The sequence below is a fragment of the Pantherophis guttatus genome, chromosome 4, assembly GCF_059756535.1.
Source record: "Pantherophis guttatus breed Tessera chromosome 4, ASM5975653v1, whole genome shotgun sequence".
In the NCBI taxonomy this organism is placed as follows: Eukaryota; Metazoa; Chordata; class Lepidosauria; order Squamata; family Colubridae; genus Pantherophis; species Pantherophis guttatus.
In genome coordinates this window covers 20,929,097-20,946,277 of record NC_142066.1, presented here as the reverse complement: position 1 = coordinate 20,946,277, position 17,181 = coordinate 20,929,097, and the positions used below count along the sequence as shown (strand labels likewise).

General features: G+C 43.4%; 1 protein-coding gene across 1 annotated transcript; it reads left to right on the top strand.

Moving 5' to 3' along the window:
- Window positions 1–74: 74 nt before the first annotated feature.
- Window positions 75–14,175, top strand: LOC132711576 (vomeronasal type-2 receptor 26-like). The gene is made up of 3 exons (XM_087891556.1): window positions 75–212; window positions 12,885–13,011; window positions 13,103–14,175. Exons 1-3 carry the CDS (start codon window positions 75–77, stop codon window positions 13,999–14,001), a joined length of 1,164 nt encoding a protein of 387 aa, XP_087747682.1. The 3' UTR covers window positions 14,002–14,175.
- Window positions 14,176–17,181: the final 3,006 nt, after the last annotated feature.

Sequence of the window (17,181 nt, the reverse complement as noted above, 5' to 3'; positions counted from 1 at the left end):
TCCTACCCAACATCACGCTGGGCTTCCACATTTTTAACAGCAATTTTAGTCCAAGCCAGACTTTCTTTGCCTCAATGCTTCTACCTTTCACTCAGGGCAAATTCAACCCTAACTACAAGTGTGGGATCACAAATACCTTGGCTGCAGTCATTGGGGCACCTGAGATGTCTCTTCACATGGCAACTGTATTGGAAATCTACAAAGTTCCTCAGGTAAGATGTGATGAGGATATACATTATCATTTTGCCATATCTCCGCAAATGTTGGTATGCTTCTTTTTGTAAAAAGAGAGATCTTTCAGATTCCTAGATATTATTATCTGCTTGATAGAATCATCATAGCACCATGAATCATTGTCATTCTGAACAGATGGTCGTGATATTTGACACAGCAAAATGTGCCCCAATTCCGGACATTGAACTAAGGCTCAAATTTGAAATATTCACAATGAGACTACTTTCAGAAAAAAAATATATTTTCTGATACCTCAAGAGTGACATCTTGGTTGATATTTCATAATAAACACAACTAATTGCATAATTTCAGTATATAAGGTGAAAGATACCCAACTGAAATGAATATATATGATTTCAGAGGCTCACATGCAATAGAATTTTCAATTGCATATGTTTATCTTTCTGTAGTTAAGCTATGGCTCTGCTCCAGTCATAGATAAAGAGACTCAAGCAGTTTTCTTCCAACAAATGTTTCCGAATGAATCCCACCAATGTAAGGGCCTCCTGCAGTTATTGCTGTATTTTAGATGGATCTGGATTGGAGTTCTTATAGTAACAGATGAAAAAGGAGAGATATTCCTCCAAAAGGTACTCCCCACATTTTCTGAGCATGGCATCTGCACTGAATTCATAGCAGAATTCCCAACTGGAGCTTTTTACAGTGATTTTGATGAAACCGTAGATGAAGTCCGACATATATACCATGTTCTCATGAATAGCACAGCCAATGTGATAATTTTATATGGTGAAATTCAGTCCTTAACAGTTCTGAGAACTGTCCTCCAGATTTCAGAAGTGGAGGATATACCAAAGAAGAATAAGATTTGGCTTATCACTGCTCAAACAGATTATACTTCAATTTCCGTTCATAAAACTTGGGATATCCATTCTCTGCACGGTGCTGTATCCTTTGCAGTTCACACAATGGAAATCCAAAACTTCCAGGAATTTCTTCACAATCTAAATCCAAGCAACAATCAGAATGATCATTTTCAGAAAGATTTCTGGGAACAGGCATTCAGTTGTTTCTTCCCAAACTCAAAAATGGAGGAGTCTGAGAAGAAATGTACTGGACAGGAGAAGCTTGAAACCCTTCCTACATCTGTGTTTGAAACAAGCATGAGTGGCCAGAGTTATAATATTTACAATGCGGTCTATGCTGTGGCACATGCTTTGCAATCTCTCTATATATCCAAATCTCGAGAAACAAGAATGATGAAAGAAAGAAGGAAACATTTTCACAATCAAGTATCGTGGCAGGTAAGTCTGTTACCAGGGTAGTGAGAAACTACCATATCTGTAGTTGCAACATGTGTCCAAAAACTCTAGCAAACAATATTTTCCAGGGATATTGATGTCTGAAAACCCAAAAGTGAGATTTAATAATGGATTAAGTAATCAAAATATTCATAGGCTGATATTCAAATTGTAAATGGCATTCTACAAAATTTCTTAAAATATGTTTCTCTCCATGAAATTAACCTCCTGTCAAGCCCAAAATCAAGAATGACAGATAGCAATTCTTCTAAGCTGATTCCTTCTTGTTTTACATCTATAGATAAAATTTTGTCAATCTGAGCACTCTACTATCTGTATCTGCAATTTACTCGGTGAATTATTGGAGGGGGGGTATGTTATTTCTCTTTCTCACAGACACAATATCCAATCTGAAATGTCTTTAACCTCTCTGAAATGCTCCTCCTCCATCCTGCGAAGCCACTTCCTTATTATTCCATAAATTCAGTCTATGAATAAATGGAGGGAGGTTATTATTGAATGTTGAAGCTGTATTGGTTGTTGTTCTTGTTGCTATACATGCTTTATTTGGAATGTTTGCATTTGCAGACACAATTCATTTATTCTTGAAAGTACAATCATGCCAGTGGTGGGTTCCTACCAGTTCGCCCAGGTTTGCGTGAACCGGTAGTGGCAATGGCAGGAGCTCCGCCCACCGCCTGGATTTCATCATGGACATTCTGGGCATCTGCATTCACGACAATGGTGAAGGCAAGTGGAACCCACCACTGAACCATGCCAATATTTTTTGGTATTTCCTGATGAGGATCTTCCCATACAATCCATGGGTGGAAGAGGAAGGACTGATATTGTTATGTATTGATACTTTTAAGCGGGAGTTTCAAACCTGCCTATGTTTCTGATTGGCTGACAGTCCCTCCAGGATTGTATATAAGGAGGGCTGCAGCCTCTGAGTTTTTGCTGAAGTCTCACTGTAAATTAAAGAGCTGTTGTCACTTGCTTGGTTGTGCCTCTCGTTATTCCCGAACCACTTCATTGGCGACGAGGATGGGATAGAGGTCACAAGAAGCGAACCAGTGAGACCACGAGCTTCAGCTAGGCGACGAGGCGAACTACAGGAGGCATACCGAACATGTCTGCCTACGTTCCGCCCAAGCCTTTTGATCCGACCCGCGAAAAATGGGTCTCGTACCTAACGAGGTTTGAATGCTCGCTCGAAGCCAGCGACATGCAGGGGCTCTCCGCTAATCGGAAGAGGGCCCTCTTCCTAAGCCACTGTGGACCGGACTTGTTCGAGATGGCAGAGTCACTGTGCGAGCCAACGCTGGTCCAGACCATCTCCTGGGACACCCTGATGGCCACGGTCCGGGCTCACTACGCTCCCGTGCCCTCCAAGTTCGTGCAACGATACCAACTCAGACAGCGCGTTCAGCGAGAGGGAGAACCGGTCAGCGCATACATGGCCAGCCTGAGAAAAGTCGCAACCCATTGCGACTATAGAGACTTGGATGATGCGTTGCTTGAGCAACTTATCTGTGGTGACCGGGACATTAGGCTGCAACGGCGCCTGCTTGCCAAGCCTGATTTGATGCTTGCTGGAGCCCTAGACGAGGCTAGGGCTCATGAAGCCTCCACAAAAGCCGCAGAAACGCTGCAGCGCCCGCTGACCAGCAAAGACAACCCCAAGTCTGCCCCGGTGCACAGAGAAGACGCCGGATCCAGCTCGGAGTCCGAGTCGGATGAGGACGTCTTCCGAACGGAGCACCAGAGAAAGGACAAAGGCAGCCCGCGGCGAAGCTGTCCCAGCTGTGGAGGGCACCATGATAGACTGTCCTGCAAATACAGGGAGGCTATCTGCAGGCGTTGCGAGAAAAAAGGGCACTTGGCGCGAGTCTGTAGAGCCATTCTGCCCAGGAAACACCAACCACGTGAGCGCCGCAGCCAACCAGAATCAACGCGCCAGAAACAACCAACGAGAGAAGGTGGCGTGAAAAAACGGCGCAAATTTGAACCTCGAGATGGCCGCAGCATTCACATAGACCAAGCCAGCGCGGAAATCGAGGACAAAGTCAGCACGGTGGTCGAAATCAACGGCAAGCCATGCTCGATGGAGATCAACACCGGATCAGCTCTCTCCATAATGTCATGGGCGACCCTAAAGACCCTCCTGCCGTCATTCCGGAAGGACCAGCTCTCCAAACAAAGACTGCGCATCCTAGACTACCAGGGAAACCGAGTCCCCCTCGAGGGCGTGGGCATGTTCTGAGTCACCTACGGAGACTACGAAAGAGACCTGCCACTGACCATCGTCACAAAGCAGCTTCCCAGCCTTCTCGGCATGGGGTGGTTCCGAGCCCTCGGCATGGGCTTCACCGGCGTCCACCAGATGCTCAAGTCATCGTTAACAGACAGTCTCCTGACCGAGTTCTAGGACGTTTTCGGGGACACGTTGGGCAAGTATGTGGGGACCCCTATCTCTCTTAATCTAGACCCCAACATAGCCCAAATAAGACTCAAGGCGAGATGGGTGCCCTTTGCATTGAAACCAAAGATCGATGCGGAACTGGACAAATTAATTAAACAAGGGATCTTGGTTCCCATCGACCACGCAAAATGGGAAACCCCCATAGTGACCCCAGTCAAGTCGGACGGCTCAATTAGAATTTGCGCTGACTACAAGTGCACGATCAACAAGGCTTTGCAGCCGAGCGCCTATCCGGTGCCGATCGTGCATCATCTACTACACTCCCTGGGGCCAGGAAAAATTTTCGCCAAACTAGACCTGGCCCAGGCCTATCAACAACTTCCTGTCGACGATGCCACGGCTGAGGCACAGACAATAGTAACCCATAGGGGTGCATTTAAATGCACCAGGCTCCAGTTCGGGGTGAGCGTAGCACCCGGCCTATTTCAAAGCACCATGGAGCGCCTGTTGCAAGGGCTTCCCGGGGTGGTGCCATATTTCGATGACGTCCTAGTTAGCGCTCAGGATGAACAACAACTAGGGGACAGAGTTAGAAATGTCCTGTTCAGATTCAGGGAAGCGGGACTCAAATTAAAAAGAAACAAGTGTATGATAGCAGTCCCCTCCGTTGAGTTTTTGGGGTACAGGGTGGACGGCACAGGCATCCACCCTACCGAAAGCAAGGTGAGAGCTATTAAGAGCGCACCTGCCCCCAAGACCAAAGCAGAGCTCCAAGCCTTCCTTGGACTGCCATTGGACTCAATGTTCCTGAAAGACAAGGCTACCATCGCAGATCCCCTACACAAGCTATTGGGGAAGAATGTGCCATGGGTCTGGGGGAAACCACAAGCAGCCGCATTTGAGGCTGTAAAGAGACTTCTATCGGAAGACAGTTTCCTAATCCAATACAACGTGGCGCTACCGCTTGTATTGGTTTGTGACGCCTCCCCCGTAGGAGTTGGTGCCGTCCTAGGCCATAGACTGCCGAACGGCCTAGAGGCGCCCATTGCGTTTTACTCTCGCACTCTGTCAAGCGCAGAGCGGAACTATAGTCAATTGGACAGAGAGGCTCTGGCTGCAATTGCGGGGATTAAAAAGTTCCACGAATATCTTTATGGCCGGCAATTCGAACTTGTGACTGATCACTGGCCCTTGCTGGGACTCTTGGCAGGCGACAGGCCCACCCCCGCTGCTCTTTCCCCACGTTTGACTAGATGGGCTATTTTTCTTTCGGCCTATTCATATCAGCTTGTACATCGACCCGGACGGACCCTGGGTCACGCGGATGCCCTCAGCCGCTGCCTCCTACCTGACTTACTGACCAATCCAACACCAGAGGCCTCTGTCCTTCTACTGGACACATTAACTTTGGGACCTATTTCCTCTGCCAAAGTGGCAAAAGCCTCAGCCAGGGACCCGATCATTCGCACTGTGATGGGGTGGGTGCTGAAAGGGTGGCCGGTCAAGGTGGACGGGGGGGACTACCAAGGTTTTGTAAACAAACGAAATGAACTGTTTACGCAAGGTGGTTGTTTGTTGTGGGGTGACAGGGTGGTAGTGCCAACGAAACTACGAACAAGGGTCTTAGAATTGCTGCACGAAGGGCATCCGGGCATTGTCAGAATGAAAAGCTTAGCCCGCAGTTATGTATGGTGGCCCAACATGGACCACGTTATCTCTGAGTGGGTGGGGAAGTGCAGACCCTGCCAGGAGTCTCGCCCCGATCCCCCGGTAGCGCCCATCCGAGAGTGGGAGAAACCAAAAGGGCCATGGGGGAGGATCCATATTGATTTCGCTGGCCCCTTCCATGGGCAAACATTTTTAATTGTAGTTGATGCCTTTTCGAAATGGCTCGAAATAATTCTAATGCCCTCTACTACAACCGAGGCAGTCATTAAAGCCCTTCGCAAGCTATTTGCCACACATGGCCTACCAGATACTCTAGTATCTGACAACGGCCCTCAATTCACAGCAACCCTGTTCGAGGGTTACTTGGCCGGACTGGGCATCCGCCATGCCCTATCGGCCCCGTTCCACCCGGCTTCTAACGGATTGGCCGAACGTTTTGTAAGAACGGCCAAAGAGGCCCTATCCAGACTAGATAACGGGGACTGGCAGGCCAGGATAGACCAATTCTTAGCTGTCCAGCATGCCACACCATGCACAGCCACAGGGAGAAGCCCAGCAGAGCTCCTCATGGGCAGGAAGCTTCCGTGTGTGTTAGATAGGCTTCATCCCAACTATTCGCACGAAAACTTCAAGGGAGAGACCTCCGGCCTAAGACAGTTTCAGGTTGGGTCCCCGGTGTTCGCTCGCAACTATGCCAGCGGACCTCTATGGGTTGCAGGAACCATAGTGGGCATAACGGGCCCGAAATCTTATACAGTAGACGTAGGGGTAGACAGACTCTGGAAGCGCCACATAGACCAGCTGAGAAAAAGGGTAGTCGGCGAAGCAAACATCAATTTAGACATCTCCGAGCCTAACTATAACAACTTTCCCAAAACAGCTAACTCAAGCCTGGGTTCGCGAGAATACTTAGCTGACAAGCCCTGGTTCCAGCGCTGCCCCAGCAAGTCGCCACTCCCAACCAGGGATAACCATGCCCCGGACAAAATCCAGGAGGTTTCATTGGCGGAGCCGGGAGAGACAGAAAGTCCCTCTGACCAGCTCGATGCCCCACCAAACACTGAACTGCGCAGGTCAACTAGGACGAGAACTCGGCCTGGGCACCTGCGAGATTTTGTGTGTACTTATGTAAATTTTTGAATGTTAGTGCCTTCTGGGAAGGGAGGGGTGTTATGTATTGATACTTTTAAGCGGGAGTTTCAAACCTGCCTATGTTTCTGATTGGCTGACAGTCCCTCCAGGATTGTATATAAGGAGGGCTGCAGCCTCTGAGTTTTTGCTGAAGTCTCACTGTAAATTAAAGAGCTGTTGTCACTTGCTTGGTTGTGCCTCTCGTTATTCCCGAACCAATTCAGATATATTGTGTCATTCTTATTCAAAGAAGATTCAGCCAGCTGTAATGTTCCCATTTTATGAGGCATTGGTTCTGACCTGTTCATAGACCATTTGAGAGTCACCTGCATTTCTACACCCAGTTATTCATAACAACACATGCATAGTTTTAGAGCAAATGGATGGAATGAGAGCAGCCTTATATGCTTCTAGGAACACGGCTCTATGAGAAGAAGGGAAAGGAGTAAAAGTGTTTTTAATATCTCAGGCACTAAATAAAAGGACCATGGTGGGATGTTAATTTGAGCCTATGTGAGATATTAATGTGAGACATTTAGCAATAGCAATAGCACTTAGACTTATATACTGCTTCAAAGTGCTTTTAAAGCCCTCTCTAAGCAGTTTACATCATTGCTCCCAACAATCTGGGTTCTCATTTTACCCACCTTGGAAGGAGGGAAGGCTGAGTCAACCTTGAGCTGGTGAGATTTGAACTGCTGAACTCCAGCTAGCAGTCAGCTGAAATAGCTGAAGTAGCCTGCAGTACTGCACTCTAACCACTGCACCACCTCGGCACAGTGTACTCCCATTGGATGAAACAATCATAGATTTCAAATGATGGACATTTCAGTCATCAAATTCAGCATCCGCTTAATGCAGGATTTTAAATTCCAGCAGCCCCTGCTGATGTTGACTCTGGCTCTAATTTAATGCATCCAATAAAAGAAATGTCATTAGTTAGTTAGTTAGTTAGTTAGTTTATTATATTTATATACCGCCCTTCTCCCGAAGGACTCAGGGCGTTGAACAGACATGAGCCAATATACAACAAAATTTTAAAAACTTAATTAAAATAATTCAATCATTGGCCGAACTTAAAAACCCAACTAAATTCATTTTAAAACCCCTATCAAAACCCAATTTAAAATCCTTTATCCCATCAGACAAGCTTGCTGGAATAATAGGGTCTTTAGAGCACGACGGAAGGCGCGGAGGTCGGGGACCCTTCGTATGCCCAGGGGCAGTTCGTTTCATAGGGCCGGGGCCCCCACAGAGAAGGTTCTCCCACTGGGGGTCGCCAGCCTACATTGTTTGGCCGACGGCACACTGAGGAGGCCCTCTCTTTGGGAGCGTATTGGTCAGTGGGAGGCAATTGGTGGCAGGTCCTAAGCCATGGAGAGCTTTAAAGGTGTTAACCAACACTGGGAAGACCACTGGGAGCCAGTGCAGCTCGCGCAAGAAGGGTGTTACATGGGAGAGACGAGTCACCCTCATTACTACTCGCGCGGCTGCATTCTGGACCAACTGGAGCCTCCAGGTGCTCCTCAAGGGGAGCCCATGTACAGAGCATTACAATAGTCCAGCTGGGAAGTGACGAGGGCGTGAGTGACTGTGCGCAGGGCATCCCAATCCAGAAAGGGACGCAACTGGGAGATCAGGCGAACCTGATAGAAAGCCCCCCTGGCCACGGCCGTCATATGATCTTCCAAAGACAGCCGTGAGTCCAGGAAGACGCCCAAGGTGCAAGCCCTCTCTGAGGGGGGTAAGATCTCATCCCCAATAGCCAGCGATGGTTCTAGCTGGCTATATCTGGCCATCGGGAGCCACAGCCACTCAATCTTGGAGCGGTTGAGTCTGAGCCTGTTCCTCCCCATCCAGATCCGCACGGCCTCCAGGCAGCGGGACATCACGTCAAGGGCATCATTGGGGTGGCCTGGGGTTGAAATGTACAACTGCGTGTCATCGGCATACAGTTGACACTTCACCCCAAAGCTACAGATGATCTCACCCAGCAGTCATTGCCCTTTGGTCCTCAATTCCCATTGCCTAACCTCTTCTACTAAGACTTTATTTCCTAGGTAGAATATACCGTGTTTCCCTGAAAAATAGGCCCTGGTCTTATTTTCTTTTAGGCCCCGAAATAAGAATTTGGGCTTATTTTCAGGTTTGTTATTTTTTTCACATACAGGGGATGGAAAGCCAACCAGCCCCATTCTCTCGGTCCCAATGCTTAGTGGCCGTGTTGCTACCAGGGCACTTCTCAACCGCTGGCCTCCAAAAAGTGGCCTATGCTGCTGCTGACCTCATGGGGGCTCTTAGCCCCACTGGTAGTGCTACTCTCGGCTACCCGAGACGTCCCAGATCTATGAGCTCCAGACCACCCCCCTGCTGCCAGTTGAGCCGTGCTGACTGTACCGCCTCTCACAGCCAGCAAATGGTGGGGTGACGTGATGCCATGGTACAGCCATGCCTTCGCAGTTCCAACTGACAAATGGGGTCCTCCAGCTTTGCCACACACTCTGCAAGGAAAGACAGATGGTGGAACGTATTACATTCCTTTCTCCCTGGCGCCATAAAGTCTGAACCTGCTTCTGGACATCGTCTTCCCCATGTGCATCCTTGCCACCTCCTATACTGGCTACCCCCACCGCCCCACTACCGCTGCTGATTATCTGAACTAGGGCTTATTTTGGAGGGGTAGGGCTTATATTGTGAGCAGCATGAAAAAACATGCTAGGTCGTATTTTCGGGGTAGGTCATTAATTTTAGATTTTACTTCATAAAAATAAGTCTATCTTTGATTATATTGTAAATTTTACTGGCAGCGTTTACTTAATGATGGTCATTGGGACCTGAGTTTCCATTGCTAAGTGATGCAGGTATAAGTTGTGACATCACTTGACCATGCGGTTTAGCAACAATAATTTTGCCAGACCCCAGTTACCATTGTTAAGTGAGGATTGCATAGTTTTTAAAGCATGGAATTCATGTGAGGACAATATCCAATTTCCTTCTAGCTTCCCCATTGATTTTGCTTGTGGAAAGCTAGCAAGATAGACAAGAAATCACAATCAAGTAACTGTGGAATGCCATGACAGTCAGAAATAAAGGCCCATTCCTGACTTCCTGGATTGTGATCATACAAGCACAGTAAGGAAATCCTAAGTATCACTTGTTCTGCACTTACAATTTCTTATAATTTCAGATGGTTGCTGAACAAGCAGTCATTAAACAATCAACACCTGTACATAAGGGTTGCTATGCTATCTCCGTTATTGTTGTTGGTATGTCACTAACTCCTCTCTGAATCTTTGCAACCCCATGAACCATAGAACCCCAGGCCCTCCTATCCTCCAGTATCTTCTACAATTTGCCCATATTAATGTTCATTGTGCTGATGACACTACCTAACCATCTCATCCTTTGTTATCCACTTCTCCTTTTGCCTTCAATCTTTCACAACCTCAGGGTGGTGTCCAATGAGTCCAAAGTGTGCCAAAGTATCTGAGCTATGTGGGCATAACCTGAAACATATGGCAAACATGGCAAGTAATTATACTGTCAGTGTCCATTTCCATCACTTTTTTTCTTTGCTTGTTTGCTAAAAAATTAAACATTTCTAAAAATTTAAATACATTCCCCATTGCTAATAGTTTATAAGAGTTCTTGACCATTTGTTCTCTTGAAAAATTCATTACTATCTTTCCTGTCTTAAGTGTCTGTCTCTTTTTTCTGTGGTTTTCCCTCTTAGAATTAAAGTAAGTAAACTATATTTTTTTTCAAATGTTTTGTTGAAAAAAGAAATAGAAAAAGTTGTAAAAATTTTTAAAAAATTAAATTAAAAATGATATTTAAGAGTTGAAAAAAGATTAAAATTTGAACAAATAATTTAAAAATTGAAAAAAAAAATTGAAGAAGATTATTTCTTTTTAAAAAGGGGGATCTGCAGTGATCTTGGAGCCCATGAAAATAAAATCTGTTACTGTTTTCATTTCTTCCACTTCTACTTGCTATGAAGTGATGGGACCAGATGCCATATTCTCAGCTTTTTAATATTGCATTTCAAGCCACGTTTTGCACTCTACTCTTTTACCTCATCAAGAGGCTCTTTAATTCCTTTCCACTTTCTGCCATTAGTGTGGTATCATCTGCATATCTGAGCTTGTTGATATTTCTACCACCAATCCTAGTTCTGGCTTGTGATTCATCCAGCTCGGCATTTCACAAGATGTACTTTGCATATCATTTAAATAAGCAAGGTGATAATATATAGCCTTGTTGTACTTATTACCCTATTTAGAAGCAATCAATTTATTCCATGTCTGGTTCTAAGTGTTGCTTCTTGGCTGGCATGCAGGTGCCAGACCTATCCCAATCTGATTCGTTAGGAAAGAAAGACCCTTGACTCCATTTGGTTAAAGCAAAGGGTTCTTTTACTAAAGGCATTGTTTGCAGTAATGTGAAGCCAGCTCTGAATTTCCCGTGCTTGTAAGTTATAAAAACCCACATAACCCACATCTCATTCTTCCCCCACCTCTATGACCAGTCCATTTCCAGCCAACCACAGCTCACCAAGATGTTTTGAGAATGCTGAAATGTTTGCAGATAACTCACATATTTCTCAGAGTGCTTGTCCTTGGGATGCTGGTACAAACAAGATTTGGCTACTCTGGTCTTTATCACCTGTCATTTCCCCCTCCCAATTTCCCAACACCTACAAACACAGCTTCATTGCTCTTTCATCCTCCCCATCTCTTCCAGCCTTTGACGGCAGGGAGCCTGTGAGGTGCAAAGCTCAATCAGGCAGAGCTGACATTAACCTTTTCAGGTGACAGTTATGGTGGTCTGGTACTCCCAACTCTTCAAGAACTTGCCATAGATTGTTGTGATCCATATAATCAAAGTCTTTAGCAAAATCAATGAAGCAGAAGTACAGTACTTTGCTTTCTCATAATCCAGCAAATGCAGGAAAAATTATCGCTACTTCCTCTGCCTTTCCAAAAAATCATGTGTACTTCTTCCTTCTCGGTTCACATACTGCTGAAGGCTTGTAGGATTTTGAGTACAACCTTGCTAGTGTGTGAAATGAGTGCAATTATATTGTAGTTTTATATATCCTAGGATTTATTACATATTTGTTAGTAGTGATCTGGCTTAAGTATCTTTTACAATTAAACTACAGAGCTTAATTTTATTTTTTTCATAGTTGTTTATTTTACAATTCTATATTAATTTTGTTTCAGGAATCTGATATGTAATCTCTACCGCTATTTTAGAATGATTGCTATATTATTTATTTGATACTGGCCTACAACAAAAATAAAAAATGTGTTTATATTGTCTTTGTTTAAAGAAACATTCATATGTATGTTTTGAATATATGAATTATTTCTCCCTCCCTCAGTTTGTTCCTCTCTGATTGCCTCTGCGTTTCAGGTTCATTCTTTTCTGAGAAGTGTCAGATTCAACAACAGTGTTGGTGAAAAGATCTCCTTTGATACAAATGGAGAATTCATTGGTGGATTTGATATTATCAACTGGATCACATTCCCAAACCAATCCTTTCTTAGGGTCAAAGTTGGAGTGATAGATCCCACAGCTCTAGCAGAGAAGTTCTTCACTATTTCTGTAGATTCCATCACATGGCCAGTAGGCTTTAACCAGGTTAGCTTTTTGAATCCAGATTTGTTTGCCTTCATTTAAATATCTTTATTGATGAAAGTGTCACAGTGTCATCCCTAACTAACCTAGGTACAAATTTCCTGGGAAAGGAAAGATATCAGTAAGATACTTTTTTAACTTTTCTAGCAATTGCTATTGAATATTAGGAAATATACTTTACTGGCTCCCTGTTAATTATGGGCAATGGTTTTCATGGTTCTGAAGTAAAAGCTGCTAGCCAGCACCCTAAATCTCTTTAGTTTGCTGACATCAAAATTCAGAAGTTGAAAAAACCAATATCTTTACCTAACTAGCAGAGAAATTGTCTTTGAAGAGTGACAATTGGTTAACGAAGGCTATCAATACAATTATTGTAGAGATTTAATTAATTATAATTTCAGAGCAATTACATCTAAAGTTATGTCATCCCGCTACTCATTTTCAATCTGTTGATACCACAGAAACACTCAAAGCACTTCCTTTCCTCTCTGTATCTTAAAATATTCTTCTTCATTTGTTGATAGGCATTACCTTTATCTTTGTGTAACAATCCTTGTGAGACAGGACACAGCAAGGCCAAGAAAGAAGGAAAGTTCTCTTGTTGCTATGATTGTCGTCTATGTCCAGAGGGGAAAATATCAAAGGAGAAGGGTAGGAAATTTCGAAATATAATGGGACTAAGACATTGGGGTACCACACTGTCTGCAATCAACTGTATCAATTCCACTGTATTCTTTTTCAGACATAGATGACTGTTCTCCATGTCCAGAAGATCAATACCCAAATCCCAGGAAAAATATGTGCATTCCAAAGCGGATCACCTTTTTGTCCTATGAAGAACCCTTGGGGATCAGTCTGACTGTTCTTTCTCTTTGCTTTTCTTTAATGACAGCTTTGGTAATAACAATCTTCATGAAACATAAAGACACTCCCATCGTCAAAGCCAACAACCGGAATCTCACTTATACACTCCTAGTTTCTCTTCTCCTCTCTTTCCTTTGTGTCTTTCTATTTGTTGGGAGGCCCAATACGATTGTGTGTCTCTTTCGACAACCAGCTTTTGGGCTCATCTTTTCTGTGGCGGTTTCTTGTGTCTTGGCCAAAACCTTTGTTGTGGTTCTAGCATTCATGGCCACCAAACCTGGTTCCAGATTGAGGAAATGGGTTGGGGGAAGGATGGTCAGTTTCATTCTTCTATCCTGCTCCCTTATTCAAATATGTGTTTGTGCTGTGTGGCTGATAACATCCCCACCATATCCAGATTTTGATGCACATTCAATACCTGAAGAACTTATCCTGGAGTGCCATGAAGACTCGGTCATGTTCTACTGTGTTTTGGGCTTTATGGGTTTTCTTGCTCTGCTTAGCTTCTCTGCTGCTTTTCTAGCTAGGAATTTACCTGACAGTTTCAATGAAGCCAAATTCATCACCTTCAGCATGCTGGTCTTCTGCAGTGTTTGGTTGTGTTTTATTCCAACCTATCTAAGCACAAGGGGAAAATATACATTGGCTGTGGAGATCTTCTCCATGGTCTCCTCCAGTGCTGGCTTATTGGTGTGCATCTTTTTTCCCAAGTGTTTTATCATTGTGATGAGACCTGAGCTTAATGATAAGCACCAGCTCATGAAGAGAAAGCTTTAATAAATCTTTATGTTTGCCTGATATTCTTTATATGTACATGTTTGGGAACTTCCCCACTTCAACATTTAAGCCAGAGAACAATGTATAGAGACAGTGATGTTCTGTGTTGCCCCGTCTCCTGGAGATTTGGATAGCTTTGAAGGGGTGTTTTTCCCCTTCTGGTAGGCAATTATAAGTGGGGTCTATAAAGTTATAAACTACAGGACCAATTAATGTATTGACATATTTATTGACTTTATTGATTTATTGACATATTGTAGTATGTTATGGTGAGCTCTGACTAAATATATCGATTAAATGTGAATTGTAAATTTGTCTTTACTGGTCATCTTAATTCATATGTAATACAATGTGTAAGAAGAAGTGCAGTTAAATACAAATGAGAGTTTGTTTAAACAAACTCTCATTTGTATTTTTTTTTTTCTGAAGCAATCGGACAGAGGGAATTCCCCGATGCACATCACTTGTAGTCGTCACGTACGAAACATGGGGTAAATTAAAAAGCTGGCCATATGTCTTCTTCTCAATAGCAAAGATCAAAGAAATCTCTGGCACAAAAAATAATTCTAGGAAATTCAAATAAATTCCCTCAGAAGTCCAATACATGCTAGTATCCAATTTGCATAATGGTCTCCTTTTAAGAGAATCAATCAAGTATGATGACTGTGTAGAATAGCATGTTTCATGGTCATAAGTCTGTTTGAGTAGATAAGAGCTTTGAAACACTTGAATACCTGGGTAGAACCGGAGGTTCAATGGTCATAAGTCATTTTGAATAGATAGTTTTGCAACCCTTGAATGAGAGGCACAACAATTGTTTTTTCCCCCCTCATCCTCACCCTCCCTTTCCCACATCTGCAAACTTTCTTTCTGGCTTTAAAGAAGACAGATTTTGTGGTCCATTTCCTGCCCTCTAGCCCTCTAGTACTCCTCTGCAGCAGTACTTAGTGCCTGTTTGACCTACAGCCACATTTCCCATATCTTATTGGCTCAACTGGCTGGATCACCCTCCGTTTCGTCTCCTGCCACTCGCTGTTCCAATTCTGGGATAGCTGGGAATTCTTGTCCTGTCACTATGCAGAAAGGGCTGAGCCCAGTACTACGTTGCATGGCATTATTGTACGCTACTTCAGCAAACGGTATTAAGCTAGACCAGTCTGTTTGCTGATAAGACACATAGCACCGTAGATACCGCTCTATCATCGCATTAGACCTTTCCACAGCACCATTAGTGCTTGGGTGAAAAGACAATCTAATGGATTGCGGGAACTTGGAATTTGTATCTTTCCCCGCTTCAATGTTTGTATGATGCATACTTGTGTCCTTTTTTTGTTTATATTGCACCCATAGGATATTTTCTTCAATCTCATCCTGAACTCATGAATGAAATAAATAAAAGGCACTCTTAGTTGAACCAGAGTTATAATTGATAGATTTATTAAATTCATACTCCTACCAGTCTCATTGTGATGTTTCATACGTCTTCCTATGGGTCTCCAGAAAAAAATATTGATGATGTACAAGAATCAATCATGAAAATACCAATGACTATATAAAATAAATAACAATGCATTTTAAAAAAAAGTGAAGAATCAACCTGTGGTGAAAAAGCATTCCATGAAAGCCCACAAATAACTGCATTACACCAGCTGAAATGGAGTGGAGTGTAATGGGGTAGAGAATGTGGTGTAATGTAGTGTAAGAATGAATAGGATGGGACTTCCGGTTTGCTGTTTGTCGCTGCCAGACGTTCCTTTGGGATCGTCAGCTTCCATCGCCTGTCAGAGCCGCCTTCACAACGGAATGGCGGCTCGAAAAAACTCCGTTTCCATGAGGAAACGGAGATAGAGCCGGCAGGGGTGGGTAGAACTCTCTGCGGAGTCCCAAATGTTTTTTCTTTACTTTTGGGACGGAGCGGATGAGATGCCCCGTATCCCCAGCCACTGCTCCGGGCTTTGGGAGACCTCTGCTGATGCAGAGCCAGGCGTCAAAAGCAAGCCTGCAAATTTAACAGACTACTCAAAGAAATGTGAGCTGGACCTGTAATACTGAACCGCAAGTATTTTACTGATTTTTAAAAAAAAAAATTACTTAAGAGAGAGGAGGAAGAGAAAGAGGAAAAAAAAAGGTTTTTAAAATGGCGTCGGCTGGAGGAGAGGCTGAAAGGGAAAGTCCTTCCATTTTCTATTACTACAATGTAGCGGAATAAATACCACTGGCTACATTTGTAGACAAAACTTCGCTCCTGTGTCTTTTTCTCTTTTTTTTCCCTTGGAGATCTGATATTGTTGTTGATTGGAAAGAAGTCTTTCTTGCTTTTTTTTTTAACAAAGCCTGCCTGGGCGGAAACATGGCACTGAGACTCATAAAGTCAGATAAACAAGAAGGGGGGGGGATTCCCCCACCAATAATTTAAAGGAACAAGTCTTAACTCTTCAGTCTCAGAAACTTGATTTTAATATAACAGAATTTTTTATAGAGGAGATTGAAAGAAGGGAGGAGATTGTGAATCAGCAACTTGAAAAATTTAAGCAGGAAATTAAAGAAATTAAAGAATTGGTGAAATCTAAGTTTGATTCTTTGGACAAAAAATTCTCAAAAGTGGTTAATGGTTTTACAGAATTTATGATACAGTTGGACACAAATACTAATGTACTAGAGTCTAAAATGGAAGAAATTCAAGATAAATTGGACAATAGAATTCAAAAAATTGAAAATGATTTGACAAACACTCAGGATAATAGCTTAGAAGAAAAACCTAAAATGGATGCTGATCAAAAGTATGGCAATGCAGAAAATCTGCAACAGAAGATTGAAAAAGAGATTTTAATGGTACAATATAATTTCACAGAATATGTGATAAGATTAAGAGGTTTGCAGGAAAATAATAGAGATGATTTAAGGAAAATATCTTCTGAATTTCTAGCTGGGATTCTAAAGGTTCAACCTGACGAAGTGTTTTGTAGGATTGACAGAGTTTATCGAATCAACTCCTGGATTGCTAAGCAAAGGCAATTGCCTAGAGACGTGGTGATTTATTTTACAGATAAGGAAATTAGGAATAATATCGTGCAAAATTCCTTCAATTCTAATTTGCAATTGTATGGAAGAAAGATTTGGATTTACAAGGAACTCCCACCTAAGATATTGATGGAAAGGAAGAAATTTGGTTTTCTGGTG

Coding starts and splice junctions, on each gene's coding strand:
- LOC132711576 (XM_087891556.1), top strand. CDS start 75: ATGCTTCTACCTTTCACTCAGGGCAAATTCAACCCTAACTACAAGTGT. Junction 213..12,884: donor AAATCTACAAAGTTCCTCAG/GTAAGATGTGAT, acceptor ATTTGTTGATAG/GCATTACCTTTATCTTTGTG. Junction 13,012..13,102: donor GAAAATATCAAAGGAGAAGG/GTAGGAAATTTC, acceptor ATTCTTTTTCAG/ACATAGATGACTGTTCTCCA.